The sequence below is a fragment of the Sodiomyces alkalinus genome, assembly GCF_003711515.1.
Source record: "Sodiomyces alkalinus F11 unplaced genomic scaffold SODALscaffold_2, whole genome shotgun sequence".
Taxonomy (NCBI): domain Eukaryota; kingdom Fungi; phylum Ascomycota; class Sordariomycetes; order Glomerellales; family Plectosphaerellaceae; genus Sodiomyces; species Sodiomyces alkalinus.
Window position 1 is genome coordinate 3,762,817 of NW_021167080.1, and position 16,054 is coordinate 3,778,870.

At 53.7% G+C, this 16,054-nt stretch overlaps 5 protein-coding genes across 5 annotated transcripts; 2 read left to right on the forward strand and 3 right to left on the reverse strand.

Moving 5' to 3' along the window:
- Positions 1 to 150: 150 nt before the first annotated feature.
- SODALDRAFT_322197 (dolichyl-di-phosphooligosaccharide-protein glycotransferase) lies at positions 151 to 1,749 on the reverse strand (the record flags this gene model as incomplete). Its single annotated transcript, XM_028609692.1, has 4 exons — positions 151 to 573; positions 646 to 1,355; positions 1,415 to 1,525; positions 1,608 to 1,749. 4 exons carry the CDS (start codon positions 1,747 to 1,749, stop codon positions 151 to 153), a joined length of 1,386 nt encoding a protein of 461 aa, XP_028468753.1.
- Positions 1,750 to 2,191: 442 nt separating this feature from the next.
- SODALDRAFT_376680 (NADH-ubiquinone oxidoreductase 9.5 kDa subunit) lies at positions 2,192 to 2,873 on the forward strand. The gene is made up of 2 exons (XM_028614835.1): positions 2,192 to 2,392; positions 2,467 to 2,873. Exons 1-2 carry the CDS (start codon positions 2,203 to 2,205, stop codon positions 2,511 to 2,513), a joined length of 237 nt encoding a protein of 78 aa, XP_028468754.1. The 5' UTR covers positions 2,192 to 2,202; the 3' UTR covers positions 2,514 to 2,873.
- A 33-nt stretch (positions 2,874 to 2,906) lies between these two features.
- SODALDRAFT_307439 (WD repeat and FYVE domain-containing protein) lies at positions 2,907 to 11,262 on the reverse strand (the record flags this gene model as incomplete). Its single annotated transcript, XM_028609067.1, has 5 exons — positions 8,397 to 11,262; positions 3,972 to 8,339; positions 3,755 to 3,912; positions 3,004 to 3,690; positions 2,907 to 2,939 (listed from the first exon to the last, which is right to left on the reverse strand). The coding sequence occupies exons 1-5, from the start codon at positions 11,014 to 11,016 to the stop codon at positions 2,907 to 2,909; spliced, it is 7,866 nt and encodes a 2,621-aa protein (XP_028468755.1). The 5' UTR covers positions 11,017 to 11,262.
- SODALDRAFT_356972 (hypothetical protein) lies at positions 11,041 to 12,457 on the reverse strand (the record flags this gene model as incomplete). Its single annotated transcript, XM_028613955.1, has 6 exons — positions 11,041 to 11,250; positions 11,286 to 11,377; positions 11,561 to 11,637; positions 12,001 to 12,022; positions 12,161 to 12,214; positions 12,367 to 12,457. The coding sequence occupies 6 exons, from the start codon at positions 12,455 to 12,457 to the stop codon at positions 11,041 to 11,043; spliced, it is 546 nt and encodes a 181-aa protein (XP_028468756.1).
- A 749-nt stretch (positions 12,458 to 13,206) lies between these two features.
- Positions 13,207 to 15,292, forward strand: SODALDRAFT_343138 (hypothetical protein). The gene is made up of 2 exons (XM_028613113.1): positions 13,207 to 13,742; positions 13,822 to 15,292. The coding sequence occupies exons 1-2, from the start codon at positions 13,374 to 13,376 to the stop codon at positions 15,025 to 15,027; spliced, it is 1,575 nt and encodes a 524-aa protein (XP_028468757.1). The 5' UTR covers positions 13,207 to 13,373; the 3' UTR covers positions 15,028 to 15,292.
- The last annotated feature ends 762 nt before the right edge of the window (positions 15,293 to 16,054 follow it).

Genomic DNA, 16,054 nt, shown 5'->3' on the forward strand with positions numbered 1-16,054 from the left:
ACCGTATGCTTGATGTGTACACGCTACTCATACACTCCAGCCCAAGTCTAGATCACACATACCTGCTACCGGTCTATTATGGCCGCCGTAATCTCCCATGGACGTTCTGTCACACACACTCTCTCTTCCTCGTCTGCCGGGATAACCTCTTTACTGAGTCTTCTTCGTGGTTGTCGGCCTCGCAGGTGCGCTGTACATCCAGACTGCACAGAAAAGCAGGAACCCCCCGAAGGTGAGGAACATGCCCAGGAGCCACGGCCAACCGGCTACGATGGCGTAGGATCGGGGCCATTCATCGTGCGCCATGTGGCGGAGCGTGAAGGTGTTCTTCTCCTCGACGCTGGTGAAGAAAGGCCGCTTGTAGTTGACCAGGAAGTTGAAGATGCCGTGCTTGTCCGGCAGCGTGAACGAGCGTGTGTATGTGGAGGCGTCGGTACTCTTATCGACGAGCTCCAAATTCATACGCAAGAAGGGCGACAACATGCTGACCTCGAGCTGGAGGTCATCATCCTCGGGCAGAATGAATGGGGCCCAGCTGTCCCAAGAATACTCGGACATAGAAATAGAGTACGTCTATGAAACCATGTCAGTTTGTGCGTTCTCAAAAAAGGGTTTGACGGTAAAAAAGGAAGAGGGCCAACGAACCACATTGTTGCCGACGCGATAAATTTTGGGATTCGGCTCGCTTTCGACGCCCGGCTCGGCGAGATGATGCTCAATCGTGTTCACCCGCAGCACGCCAATCTCCTGGAACGTCCACCCGGAGATCTTCTTCGCGAAGGCCCGGTTCCAAGTGCCGACCTTATCTCCGCCCAACTTCTTGACCTTGGCGTCGAACCACTTGTTGCTCAGCATCTCCGCCGAACCAATGAGCGACAGACGTGCCGAGTTACGTGCTTGGAACGTCGAGACCAGCGCCAGCTGCTGGCCCGCTGCTAACAAATCATCCGGATCAACGACGTCGCCTTGCTCCTTGGGGTTGTAGCTGTACGCCGTCTTGGTCGCTCGGACAACCGGGTTCAGCAGTGCGCTCGAGCCCAGGACATGGCCTACTCCGGAGGGGAAGGCAAGGACGTCGTCCGCCCCAGCTTCGAAAATGTCCTTGACGCCGGGTCGCAGGGGGTGAGGCGCAGGGAGAACCAAAACGTCATGCGACTCGTCGGCGCTGAGGGTATCATAGTTGAAGTGGTCGACCACCAGGCCGGTGCGCTCAGCGGGGAGTGAGATATCGAGTTCGTTGAGAAGGCCGACGAGAGAGGTGGGGATGGTCGTGGAGGCGCTGTTAGTCACAAGGATGTTGCCGTGGGCATTGATAAACTTGACGAGGATATTGGGTGTCAAGTTGGGTCCGAGACCTATCAATACAATCAGCAACCAGATGCTGTACACACAGCCCAAAGAACTCAAACCGTACCCTTGGTCTTGGTAGGGAAAAACAAGATATGATCGTAGACGCGTTCGCCTAAGTGGAATAGGTGCAGGTTCTCGCTCTTGGGTGTCTCGTAGTCGATCTTGAATCCCCGGCCTGAAACTCGGTCAATTTCCATGTCAAACACACCGTCAACATCCCCTCTTTTTAGTAGGGACGGCCAGCAGCAAACACGCACCCTCTAGATCACCCAGAAATGTCGAATAAACGTCCTTCTCGGCGACATCATCCAAAAGCACAAGCAGTCTGTCGCCGCCGGCACTAGCAGCGTGCACTGCTGCAGCGAAAAGGAAGACAAAAAGCGAGAGGAATGACTTCATATTTGCGGTATGTCGTGCTGTCGCTTTCTCTCGCAGGTCACCAAGGGAAAAAAGAAACGAATTGGGAAAATTGCGACAGCTCTCCCTTGGTATTCGCTGTCGCAAATCGTCGCAATGTTGAACTGACACCCCAATCTGGTCGACCGACTTTAGCTGTGTTGAATTGACCTTTTGGGGATACGTAGTCCAGAGCTGACGCCAAGCCGGAATATCTTGGAGCTCTGTCATAACACCCACTTCCGGATCAACCGCTTCGAGTTTATCCGGTGCTTCCGCCGAGCCCGGTCAATTCCACAATTGATCCGAGCGAGCCTCAACTTCATTGCGGTCCTCTCCCTTCTACTCGATTACGATCGTTCTCAACCATTGCAACGAGTCAATTGAGGTACCGAACATCGCTCTTTCACGCCGACATACATCCATATTAACGAACCTTTCATATAGTCGCCGAAAATGACGTATACAACCCCCCGATTCTGGGCCGGCCCCATCAAGTATCTACGCTGGGCGTCTCGCGAGCGTCCCGCCTACTTCTGGTCCGTCGTCATCGGCGCCACCGGCCCCCTTCAGCTAGCTCTCGTTCCTCCCGTCAGGAGGTGGATTGGAGATGAGAACGCGCCTCGGATTCCCGTGACCTATCCCGGTATGTTGGGCTTGATGTCTTCACCCAGGCTGTATCAAGACAATACAGTCGCTAATCTATATGGAGCCACACAGTGCCCGAGGGCCCGAGGAAGCAATTGACCGGCTACGACGACGAATAAGACCTTTATAAAGGAAAAAAACAAGAGGAAGAATAGGATTGTACATAAGCTGGCGTTGGGGTTTTCTTCGCAAAATGCGGACGAGGCAAAGGAGACACGGAGCCAGAAGAGGTGCGCCGCAATAGGCATGCCGGTCTTCCAAGACTTGCGACAAGCTTCTAGCCGAAGCATTTCATTTACATGTACGAAGTACATAACTATGCACCTTATCTACCTATAGCACGAATTCTCGATTCCTCTCTCCGCGCGAAAACGATCCGGTACCATGCCATCCATCACGACTTTTTGACAGAATACGACGGGAGAACACCTGCCCAATATTTTCCCTCTCTTTATATATCATAACGATGACGCCCTCCTAACGAAGCTACACGGCTTTCGACGGGGCAGACTCTACCTGTCCCTGTGGAGCAGGCTCCATTCGAACTATTCCATCGTCAGCACCTGGAAGGAATTCATAAAGATAAAAGATCGTAGCAGGGGTGCTCACCACTCGTCCATCTTCATCCCCAGTATAGACACAATGAGGCATGGGCGTAATGCAGGTAATGCCGGCATCGTAATTCAGGCCAGCCTCGGAGCGCTGATCAACGTGATCCAGCCGCCGGAGGAGCTCCAGCGTCCATTTCCCATTCTTCACGCACTTTCTCCAAATGTTCACCCTACCTCGACGGTGGCCCGTGATGATAAGCTGATTCTGGAGCCATTCGTTACCCGAACCTTCGTAGAACGCGCAGGAATGGACAAAGTCATCCGACTCCATGCACACGTTCTGGTCAAGCATGAGAGAGCCATTGATGTTGTAGAGCACCACGTTCGGTCCGCAGCACAGCATGAGGTCGCCAGTCACGTCGTTGATCGAGGCGCATTCGACCTGTCGCGCAAGCGGCAGTTTCCGGATGAACTCCAGCCGGTTGATATCCCACATGAACGCCTGTCCATCAGCCGAGATTGACACAAACGTGCTGAATGTTTTGGACACGGCGATGGTGGTAACGGGTGCCTTGTGCCCGAACAAACTGGACCGAGGAAGAAGTTCGACTGGCCGGCCTGGTGCTGTCTGCATAGCGAATACGGAGATGACACAGTCCTCCCCTGCCGTGATGAGCGTCTTGGAGTTCGCAAAAGTGACGCACGAGATTTGGCCGATGTGGAGGTTCTCGAACAAACCGGCGGGCTGGTTAAAGTCAGAAATCTTTCGCTATCGCGACAAAAGGGGAGGCGTTCACGTTGGGTCTTACCTTTCTGTTGTCGCTGAAAAAGAACCGAACACTGTTGTCGGCATATCCCCATTCCAGCCATTTATCATATGGTGGCACGTTTAGCCGGAAGGCCGAAGCGCACAGAAGGCGGTCTAGTTTCGGAGCATAAAGCAGAGAGGAAATCCTGTCCTGAGATTCTATTCAAGTGTTAGTTCCGAAGTCTGTTCGTGCAGGTTGATATGTAAGGCATTCTCACCAAGAAGCGGGTGCGGAAGTCTCGTGAGGGCATAGACCGAAGTGTCTAGTTTCCGTGCTGGGCCCTGTAGAACCTCGCGCTGCGGGTGCGGTTTGGCGAAGACCTGATGCGGTGTTTGACCAAAGTTGTGGATCACGCCAGCCGCGATCCTCCGTTCTTGCGGATCGCTGATACTGTCTAGGTCGGCAGCACCGCGGTAAGACAGGTAGTGGAAGACATTCAGACTTTCCACCGCGGCCTCGCCTCTTTGCTTGTATCCGAATATCAGATCGATCCAATGGTGCAAGTTCCGGCTCACAAAAGGGCTCTCCAACGCCTCTCGGTGCTTCGCAATGAATATTTTGGGGTCTCCCTTTGCCCAGGGAGGTAAAACAACATTGTCCACCCTAGCCCCAGAGCTTTCCCGATGGCCGAAATTGTACCCGTTCGTGTTTGTGAGAAATTCCGGCAAGCAGAAAAACTCCGGTATTAGCTCTCTCACATCGGCCTTGTTCTCACAGGAGGCAGATTTCCACGCCTGAGGAATGGACTGGAAGAGGCGATCCGCATGGTCGAACGTCCCTCCTTGAAGGAGAATGTAAGACTGCACAAAAGGTGGGAGTCGGATGAGATACGACGAGACGATCATAGCTGAAGAGTAATGGGTTCCGTAGTGGAATGGTGTTTCCCCGATTTCGGCGAGAGCCTTGTACGACTCCTGAAAGCCTGTGACTCGGCCGGAAGTCTGGGCTCCCATGGGTTTCGAGAGATCTCTGAATGTTGCCGGATCATCCAAGTTGAGCTCCTCGCTTGTGTAGTCGGCCAACACCCAAGGAAAGACAGGGTACTGGGTCAAGTCGTTGAAAGTCCGACCTGCCATGGTGTTCACAAGCATGAGATAATGGAAATTCGAGATCTCACCCTTCTGCCACCTCCTCAAAGACGGATTCCAAGAGGACGTATTAAAGATGTTTCCAAACTTGGAGCCGAACCCAAGCGTTTGCGAAGGCTCCTCCATTACTTTCAGAGTCTCGAGTCGCCAGCCATCTTCTGGATTTGGTAGCGAGCTTGCAGCGTTGGTGTGAGGTGCTTTGTTCATCAGCTTGCCAAATAAGGAGTCTCTCGAGACGGGGTTCATAGTAGTCAGTAAATAGCTTCGACCATCGGTGAAGAAGATCTCGATAGCGACATCCCGGAATAAAAATCTCCTCTTCGATACACTAATGACGTCGTGCCACCGCCAACTTCTTGACTCCTGCTCGCTGCGACCGGAGTTCTGTCGCCTCTCCGTTGTCTTGATATCCGTGATAATCTCCGAAAAGGGATCTCGTTCGTCGGGCGGGGCTTGCCAGGCGTTAACTATCTCCCCTGAGGCGCACTGGAAAACGTTGTCCATGATGTACATGGCCTCTCTCCCAACGATGAGAATGCCTTCGCACGCTTCCAGACCGATGATGCGAGAAATGTTGTATACAGACTGTACTTGGTCCCCCTGCTGGAGTCGTCGCATCACCTTCCGGTTTTTGTCTTCGAACCCGTCATCTCCGTCCAATGCATCGTTGGGGTCGTCGACCATCTCGAAATCGTCTTCGGGCGCCACTACCGAGTCCGAGCCGGAAGACTCACTCTTCTGGTAAGATGTCTCGGGTTCTCCTATGGCCCCTTCACATCTTTGTGCCGATGGCGCCTGGGAGGACGTTGGGGTTGCCGAGATAGATGCTGACGCTTGCGTCACTGGAGGGACGAGAGTGTTCACCTTCAAAGCTGAACTCACGGCCAGCTCTCCAGCTCGTCGCTTTGGCTGAAACACTTCATGGTCCTTCGAGTAAACTGGGAGGAGTCTCAGTCGCATGCGATTCCGTCCTTCAGTGCGGTCCAGCTTCCACTTAGGTTGCGCGGGCTCGCTGAATACCGCGCCTGGACGCCGGAGATCGCGGTCCATCTTCGCGAACGCCGAAGAGAGAAAAGCCATATCGTCTTGCTGATCTTGCATGAGCCGTTGATGCTTGAAGTGTTCGCTATTGAAAATGCTCTTCATCCAAGAGCTGTTAGCCATCTGATGGCTGACTATCGCATTGTCCGTGGCATGATTTCCCGCTTGCCAGGTTTTCAGGCATTCCTTGCGCCTGGCTAGACGGAGTTTAGCACTGTCGACGGTTCGTTGATTTTCTGCCGCCACGAACTCCTCCCATGTCTTAGAGAAGCCACCGAAGAAGAACGCATCCAAGGATGGACGGTGTTGGTCCACCCAGACAACGAAGGTCTCGTTGTCCACTTCGGTCAATGTGCTGAATTGCGCCGTCAATCGTTGCTCATCTGAGGCAAGGCCTTGCCTGAACAAAGCGGTGGACTCATCCGGCTTCTGGACTAGCATAATCCGTAGTATGTTCGCTGCAGCCAGGCGAATAGGGGCTCTGTCGTCAACCAGTTTGGTGTACAGCTGATACCAGAGGAGCCTCACAAACTCATGTTCATTCGAAAGGCAACCTAGGATTGCAGTTTGCCAGTAAAGTATTTTGTGCATGAAGGCCAGAGCTTGACCCTCAGATGTCTGAGCGTCGTCCAGTTCCGAGAGCCGAAGGAGATTGATCCTGAGAAAACAATGACGTATTGTCGCCAACGCTTGGCTGCAGAGTCGGACACTCTTCAAAGACGACACCTCCGGTCGTTGGAGGTACTCTAGGATGGTGCCCAGGAATTCTAGCATGACCTCGGCGCCGTCCATAAACCAACCTTCAAAGATCGCCTCAACAACGTGATTGCTGAACCTCGCCATGTTCATGAGCACCTTTGGTTCACAAAGAATCTTTTGCGTACGCTGAATATAATTATTGAGATGCTCAATGGTGTTCCGAAGCACGTATGATTCGAAGTAAGCCTGGTGTTCTTGAAACCCTGGCGGTATCTTGGCGAAAAGGCTAAATCCAGGGAACTCCTTGCGGTTCAGGAGCTGTTCGGTGAAAATGTCGGTAACCAATTCCAGCAAGCCTTCACGGACCGTACTACTTGTCTGGCGGGAGAGGACATTCTTCGGATCGGATGGCTGCCATAAAGGCGGGGCCGCTGCATCGGGGGCGGCTTGCGAGGTCACCAGAATAAAAGAGGACGCTCTTCGGAGAGGCCTGCCCCGCGATATGGTCCGTGGATTGGTGGCAGCTTGGACGCTGGCAGTCCGAATAATGGGTGATGGGCCAGACACAGCCAGGGGGCGGATGATCACGTCCGCACCCTCGAAGGTAAGAGTGGCATCTGGAGAGTTGAGTTCTGTCTCAGGAGACAGCTCATCCGTACTCACCACAACGGGATACAACGCCCGCAGGAGCTGGCGGACGTATTCCGAAGATAGCGCCAAGTCTCTGAAGCTCGAAGAACGGGAATGAAGATCTGAAAAGAATCTGACCACAGTGTTGAGAACCGAAACATGGTCAACAACCCAATCACTCGGCTTTCGCATCTGTTCCGTACGTCGAGACTGAAGAGCTTGGAACAGCTCCATCGACGTAGCGCGAGGCCGAGTCGCCTCCAGGGAGGCAGCGGGCGGACGTCCGTCCCGGAAGACAGTGTCAGCTGGAGGCGAGCTCGGGTCCTCTTGGTGCCTGAAGATATCTTTAAGACCGCTCTGCAACATAGAAGTGATGACCGGAAGGGATTCAGGAGTAGCAATCTTAGAGCTGCCGAACATCTCGATCAAGTTGGAGAAGTCGAATTCGCGAGTGAAGTCGATTTCAGCCACATCGTAGCCAAACAAGATGCTCAAGCATATGGGCCAGAGCGTTGGTACGTCCCACCAGCGCTTCAAGTGGTACGCCATAATCGTAAATCCGGCAGTCTTGGTCGCAAACTTGGTTGTGTAGGCACTCCCGTGGGTTACCAGTAGACGAGCAAGAATCTTCGCGCCATATACGACGGTCTCGGCATCGTCCTCGGCCAAGAGATATAATAACCACTGGTCCATACTCAGCAAAGTTGATCGAGCGTCGCCGGACTCCCTCACCTTGTTGGTAACAGTCCTAGCGAACTTTTTGATGTTCGCTAGGTTCCCCTTTTCACAAAGAAGCCCCGAGTACATGCCCAATATTTTGGTCCCTAGTTGCTTCTTGGTGAGGAACTTTGATGTGGCAGGGGTAGAGGAGGAGCTGCTGTCTAACGGGGCTCTCCGAATGAAGCCGGGAGTGCTGGATCGAGTGCTGGAGGAAACAGGCTTCGGGGTACGTGGCAAGGAAGATGCGGGCGAGTGGAAAGTATAGGTGATGAACAGGGCCAAGGCCCGGTGCACTTCGGCCGTGTAGTTGCACTTGACCAGTTGTTCCAGCGCATCCATGAAATGCGGTAGAACGTCTTCGGAGATCGTCTCCGCCTTCATGGCATCGAGAAGTCTCTTCACGATTCCTGTAGTAGAAGACCTTTTCAGTACAATGTCCCCCAGCGGATCCTCGACAAACTTACTCATGCGGATCAAACGTCGGCTGTTGAACTGCCGATATTTACTCTTAACGGAAAACGTGACGAACTGCTTGTAGTATAACTCCTGTGTGATGGGAGCGGACCGTCTCCATGTATCGAAGTCGATAAGAAGAACGCGGTATGCCAGCGGGTTGATGATGAAAGAGTCCAGAGGTTCAGCATGGTTATACCCGACAAACTCGAGGAGGAGGCTGAGAAGCTGGAAACTCATTTGGTCTCGCTCTTCATTTGTGGCGGAAAGACGAGTGCTTGCGCTCTCGATTCCCGGGCTGCCGCTGTATCCCAGCTTTGCCCTCAAGAGCATGCCGAGGATCGCATATCCATTGTCACGTTCCATCGCTTCACTGTTCCTCCAGCTCCTCTTTATGCACAGGAACAGCATTTCTACAGCCCGGACTACCTCCTCTACTGCGGAGGCGCGGTCAACAAGCTTGAGGGCCAAGGGAGTAAAGCCGGCCAAGCGCCAAAAGTTGTCGTCGAAATGGGACGGGGCGGCGACGACAGGATTTCCGATGAGAACTGCAACGCCATGAGACCGAGCTAAGGCTTCCGGAAGTGACGGCACGGCTGCGTTTACAGCGATGGCGGAGCCGCTGCGCTGGGTCATTTGGATCAGGTTCGTCGAGGCGGCACGGGGAAGAGCGCGATGAAGCTGGGTATCCTGGAAAAGACCGTCCTCCCGGAAAACTGCTGTTGGGAAAATGCTGAGAAGACTTTTGCTCTCGGGGACCAGGGTGCCCGCTTTCTCCCGAATAGCCCTAAGTAAGTCGGAGGCTTCGTCTCTGCCAGGATGGACGATCTCATTGCGCAAGCCTAAGTTGGCCGAGGCCTCGTACGTCTGGAACCCACCCAAGCTATCCTGGTAGTTCCCTTGATAGCGCGCTCCGAGCCCATGGTGAACGGCGATGAGGTCATCGCTCAACGCATCTTCAATAAGGTGAGCGGATGCGAGAGACCATTTCGAGAAGACCTGCCCGGGGCCCAGGCGGCTAGCGAGCCCTTTCGGTGTGCCGATGAAGGCTTGGACCGGATTGGGCTTGGAGTTGCTTGAGGTGAACGAGGCGAGGCTGTCCGTACTGCCATGAGCCGACGGTGGAGGCATAGGATAGGCGCACTTCAGCTGCTCGGCAAACTCCCCGTTGATGTAAAGCGAAGCCTTGCTCGCTGAAATGGTCTTTGGTCGCTTGTGAACCAGGGCGATATGGTACCACTGGCGTTCCTTAAACACGACTGACTTGAACCTGACACTGGGGCGCTGTGTCTTGACTGATGTTTGAAGAATGAAGTTTCGCGTATCTTTCTCCAAGTAGATGAGAAGGAAGCAAGTCTGGGTCGAATCACACGCCCCGAATAGCGTGGTGTGAGAAGCAGGGTCAGAACGGTCTATTCGCACCCAAGCGGTGAAGGTATAGCCAGGCGCGTTGCTTGGGGGGAAGACTCGACCCAGAGTAGGGAGCTCAATGGAGGAGTGGCCATGGAGAGATAGGTCGAGCTGGAAGAAAGGAGGACCGCTGTAGGCAGACGCCATCTCGAGGGAGAAGGTCGAAGCCTCCGGGGACTGATTCGCCAACAAGAACTGAGCATCAGCTGGCTGATTGGTGCCCAAATACATCAGTTTCTTGCAAAGCACCAGGAGTTTCTGCTTTTCATCAGGATTGAGTTGCTGAGCGGGGTCGAAACAAACCCGCAAGAAGCGCGAAAGGACGCCTGTTGAATGAAGGGCGGCTAAGTTGAACATGGACACGGAGACTGCGCTCGACACAGCATCTAGAACCGTCATGGAAACAGGTTCGGCCGGACGGTCTTGGGCCCTTGGTATGGTTTCCCAGAAGCCGACAACAGTCCGCAGGATCTCGGGGATGCGGAATACGCTGTCTTTGTGGATAGCTTTACGGACTTTCCCTGCAACATCTAGTATCGGCCGGGAAGCCACATCCCCATCCTCTTTCCCATGGACATGGTCACGGTTGTCGATTTCACGTCCGTCCTTCGTGTTCTGCAGAGGGGGGGTGTTCTTTGCGATCGAGGTGGCCTCGAAGACAGTGTGGAAGAGCTCGCCAACGCGCTTGTCGCCGAGAGAGAAAGCCAAGAGCTTTCCAAAGACTTGGGAGTTGGTCCAAGTGTCGGAATCGCTCCCCGCGAGTCCAATGCTGGCGATGATTTGTTCGAGAGCCTCCCATCCACCACTCTCGACCCGATTGCGAAAGTAGCGCTTATTCCCCGGGTGGTCTTGAAATGCAGCGGAAAGGAGGTCCAGGGCAGCTTCTAAGAGGCCAAATATCTCCTCCTTTTCTGATTGTGTGCGAGTCTGGGGATCGTAGAAGCCCGAGAAGGACCGCAGGACATCAAGGACTTTGTAAAACCCGCGGAGATACCGGAAATCGTCCTGGTGAACGCTGGGGGGTTCGGGAGCGGCGACATGTTGACGGACTTTCTGTAGCACCTCGATCAACGTCAGGATCGTGGGATAGCCATTGGCTTGTTTGTTTTCAGCATGGGCGGTGAGCTTGTCTAGGAGAGCTCGCAAAATGTCGGCGGATTTGGAGGTAGAAGGTGTCGAGGTCGAAGTCGAGGACCGGTATCGTCGAAGAAGGGTGGCCATCTTCGTTCGGCTTCACAGCCAGTCTCATTCCACGCGGTTTGTATTCGTTCCCAGCACCCTTCGAGGGTCTAGGCAGCGGTCAAAGCACTGCAGCATCGGCATCGAAAGGTGGAAAGCAGACGCGCTTGATCGTGATAGAATCTCAAAATTTGGATGGTGCGGTTCGGTCGTTTGTGGGGCCTCGGGATAGCTCAGAGTCGGATACGAAGCTGATACCACAACCAAATCGTCCGACTACAGCCAGGGCGACCGTGTTGACGCCCAGGAACTCTTTGTAGGACGCGATCAGAAGTTGAGCGTCTAGATGACGGCGGGTCGCTCTCAGCCTCGAGGGTCTGTGGCTTGCCCTCGTCTGGCGCAGCTGTGGTTCATCCAGTGGGTCCAGGGCGGTGCATCATCATCGCGTCTGACATACATTGTAAGGTACCTAGGTACGTAACCAGCCTTCATTATCAGTCGTGCACGCCACGAAACCCCCTAATAAGTGTTACTTCATCGCCTTCCTGATAAGGTACCTACCTACCTCACGGAGTACCACAGCAACCGGCAAGAAACCTGACAACCGCGTTGTTACGTATGGATCGATAATCAGTATAAATGGTCGAATTTTGTCTGCACTCCCTACGAGAACCGAGATGTGTTGAGCCGAGACATGCATCACTAACTTTGTTGTAATCACTACGTGTACAGCAGATGAGTGCACAAGATCATAGGTAAGGTACGGAGCTAGCCACCTTGCATGACGAATTCGGAAGGGCCTCAAGGTCCCTGTTTTACGATATACCTAGTTCAAACGACCTTGGTCAGAAATCTGAGAAGGGAGTCGGTTCATTAGCAACATCAAGCACTGCCATGTTTCCTGGATTTATGCACTCCCTACAGCCATAAAACTCCAAAGCTTTGCATCCCCGCTCATAAAGTGGTATTACTTCGTGCTTTATACCTCATAGATGACTCGTGACTTTCTGCCACGATAGGTGTCACGGGAGCTCTACTTGGAAGCGATCTGTGGTAGCGGTGAAGTCCCGCAAATAGTGGGGATCTACCTGCCAGGTACTGTATGTACACTGTAATCCGTAAGGTAGGTACGTGTAATAAGGTAGGTACGGTATCTCATCGCTGTCACAGAACAGCTCTGACATACCTACCTTATGTAGCTCGATGACTCTGATCCTGTCAGCTCTCTCAAAAGGGGGAGCTTTGCGAAAACAGGAGGAATGAGCCAGACAGAAACTGTTTCTTATGCTTTTTAATGTATGCAAATGACGTACACAAACGTACATACACAAGGACATAAAGCTCGGGGCGAGTCCCATAAACCTACCTACCTTAGTAGTTCCACCTCCGCACGTGCAGCCTCGTTGGCCTCGGATTCTGGTCCTCGAAACATGATGTGCGGTAGCAGCACCGAACTCGGCGGGTCAAGAAAAGCCATGTACATGCGTTGCAAGTAATGTAAGCAATACAGAGCACGGGTGGTTAATTCTTTTCCCAGCCTTCTTTTCCTTGCTATCCGTAATATCGTGGGAGTGCTATGTCGTCACGGAGCTCAGGCCCCCTGACGCGTCTTAGTCACTGTTATCTGTATCCGTACCGGTACCTGATTCTGCTTTATCTCCGAATGAAACAACGATGAACCTGAAAGTCACTGCTTCGCTCAGGACCAGGCACCAACCATGCTGGAGGTCGGTTCTCATCGCCTCACCATCATACCCATACCTAACGTAGCCTACCTAGGTAGGAAACGGGGAACGGGGAACATGGAACGTGACCAGTTCCACTGACAGAGACAAGTGCTGTCGAGTCAGCCCATTGGCTGCGCCCCGCCCATCCCCAGCGCTAAGCCGATCTCGGCTGGTCAGGCAATCGCCACAGCTGGGGCCGATGTTGTTATCTTAGGGATCCGGGGTGGCACTCGGAGTACAGTGTTATCGTATGCGCCGACAATACCATATTATATAGCAACTTTGCTATATATACACAGTGTACAATGACTGCGATAGCACGGTCCTTTCTCCTTAAGGTTCCGGCCACCCTGTGCCTGAATGCGTCACATACTTGGCCCCCTTTCCCCACAGGGCAACCAGGGTAGGAACACGCAGCCTCCGCTGCCGCCTCCGCCCCCCCGGTTAGTGTTTATCTATCAACCTAGGAGCTCCATCTCTCCTCATTCCGCTTCATCTTCCTCCCTCATCCTCCCCTTCCTCCCCTTCCTCCATCTTCCCTTTCCCATCAACAACTTCCATCATTCCCATCACTTTCATCGTTCGGAATCCCATTTTCCCTTTCCCTTTTTAGCGGGTTTTCTGCGTCTCGAGTAGACGAGCTCGTTTTTCTTCTCTTTCGGCTTGCCCAACATGAGACTTTTCGCCGGCGCCGTCGTTGCGGCCGCTGTTGCCAGCGCCGCCCCTACTGTCTCCATCGACACCGTGCATCGCGGTGCCGCACCCATTCTCGCTTCCTCGAACGCTGAGGCCATTCCCAACTCGTACATCATCAAGTTCAAGGACCACGTCAGCGAGTCGGGTGCCGTAGAGCACCAGAGCTGGGTTCAGCACATCCACACCAAGAGCAGCGATGAGCGGCTCGAACTGCGCAAGCGTGGCGAGCCTCACGCTGAGACGGTGTTTAACGGCCTGAAGCATGTCTACAAGCTTGGTGGTTTCCTCGGCTACTCTGGCCACTTCGATGAAGCCACCATCGAGGAGGTTCGGAGACATCCGGATGTATGAGACTTGTCTTCCCTACTTCCTATCCCCCACTTTCCAAGCGATTTCCCCTGCTAACCACAATATCATCCGACAGGTCGAATTCATTGAAAAGGACTCCATCGTTCACACCATGGAGATTGTGACCGAGGAGGATTGCAAGCCGGAGACTGAGAAGTCTGCTCCTTGGGGCCTTGCCCGTGTCTCGCACCGCGAGCGTCTCAACTTCGGCAGCTACAACCAGTATCTTTATACCGAGACCGCTGGCGAGGGCGTCGATGCCTATATCATTGACACGGGCACCAACGTTGACCATGTTGACTTCGAGGGCCGAGCCAAATGGGGCAAGACCATCCCCGAGGGCGATGACGACGTCGATGGTAATGGCCATGGAACCCACTGCTCCGGTACCGTCGCTGGCAAAAAGTACGGCGTTGCCAAGAAGGCGAACGTCTACGCGGTCAAGGTCCTCCGTTCCAACGGCTCCGGCACCATGTCCGATGTTGTCAAGGGTGTCGAGTGGGCTGCCCAGTCCCATCTCGAGCAGGTCAAGGCTGCCAAGGACGGCGGGCGCAAGGGCTTCAAGGGCTCTGTGGCCAACATGTCCCTCGGCGGCGGAAAGACGGAAGCTCTCGACCGTGTCGTGAACGCCGCCGTTGAGGCCGGCATCCACTTCGCCGTGGCTGCGGGTAACGATAACGCTGACGCTTGTAACTACTCTCCTGCTGCGGCCGAAAAGGCCGTTACCGTTGGCGCAACTGAGCTCGGCGATGCCCGGTCTTATTTCTCCAACTACGGCAAGTGCACCGACATCTTCGCCCCCGGCACTAACATCCTGTCCACCTGGATCGGCTCCAAGTACGCCACCAACACCATCTCGGGCACTTCGATGGCCTCCCCCCACATTGCCGGCCTGCTTGCCTACTACCTCTCTCTCCAGCCTGCTACCGACTCTGAGTACTCTGTCTCTCCCATCAGCCCCGCCAAGCTCAAGGCCGACCTCCTGTCGGTTGCCACGGTCGATGCCATCCGCAACATGCCCGCTGAGACTCCCAACCTGCTCGCCTGGAACGGCGGCGGCTGCAGCAACTACACGTCCATCGTTGACGCTGGCAGCTACAAGGCGCAGAGTGAGAATGAGGATGAGGGTGAGGAAGACGGTCTCATGAGCATTCTTCAGAATGTCGAGCACGTTGCTGAGGAGGACTTCGATTTCCTCGTTGAGAAGGTGAAGAAGTTCTCGAACAATCTTCATGATATTGAGGGCGAGCTCAAGGACCTGCTCAAGGATATCGCTATGTAAATGGCTTTCCTCGTGACCTTGGCCTAGATAGTCCGCGTCCAATCAAGGCAAGAGCGACCTCAACCGTCGTCGCCTATTTTCTTTTCCTAGCTCTATGGTTTGCACGGGACAATTTTTACAGTTATCGTTCATGGGATTCCTGGGATTTGCATCGTGTGATGGACGGTTCGGTGTTTTCCTGCTTTTTTTTCCCCTCTTTTCTCCTCTTTTCCCTTCGTTTTTGTATAGGTCATCGATTTGCATATCGAAGCTAGAGGCTCTCACGGAATTGACTACTCGGATTCATATCTTTTTTGACGTCTCTCGCCTCCGTGATAACCTCGGGAGAAACCGCCCCCTTTGTCCTTTTTTTTTTTTTTTTTTGGTTTCCACGCGTTCCACCCCAAGCTTCATCTGGATGGATTGACGAGTTACGACGAGGCCCAAGTCTCGCTTCAACGCCTCCCTTCCTGCCCACAAGAAAAGTTATGAAGAGGCGTCTCAGTGGGTTTCAAGAACCTCGTGAAGGAAAGGTTGCGTAACTCCCCGGAGACTCGCTTGGAACCTTAAGTGCGCCACTCTCCCAACAACCACCACCTAAGGTGCCTTACCTTATGGATATCTCAATACGGGAGGGAAAGTTTCGTCTGGTTATTGGAGGCGCACCTTGTACCTGGCTAAGAATGACTGGCAGCACGGCGGATGTGTGATTTCCTTCCGGCGCACTCCGTCCTTCGTATGGCGATGGTCTGGCTTGACAAGCCAAAGCCAAACAGAGCAACCTGTGATACTTGCCATACTCCGTACCTTACTTGCCATAAGGTACTTGCCACCAACGCCCACGTGCCTAGCCTAAGCCCACGATACGCAGGTACCGGAGTGTTACAGACTGGAAAGAAGGCGCGCCCCTGACACACCAGATGAGTCTAGAGTTCTTCCCTGACAATATTTCGACAACACGGGAAAGTAGTCCCCTTTGATGGGCTCCCCAACTTCTTGAACTCAAACAAACTTCTCATGACGATCTAACTGAACTTCCAACCTGGTT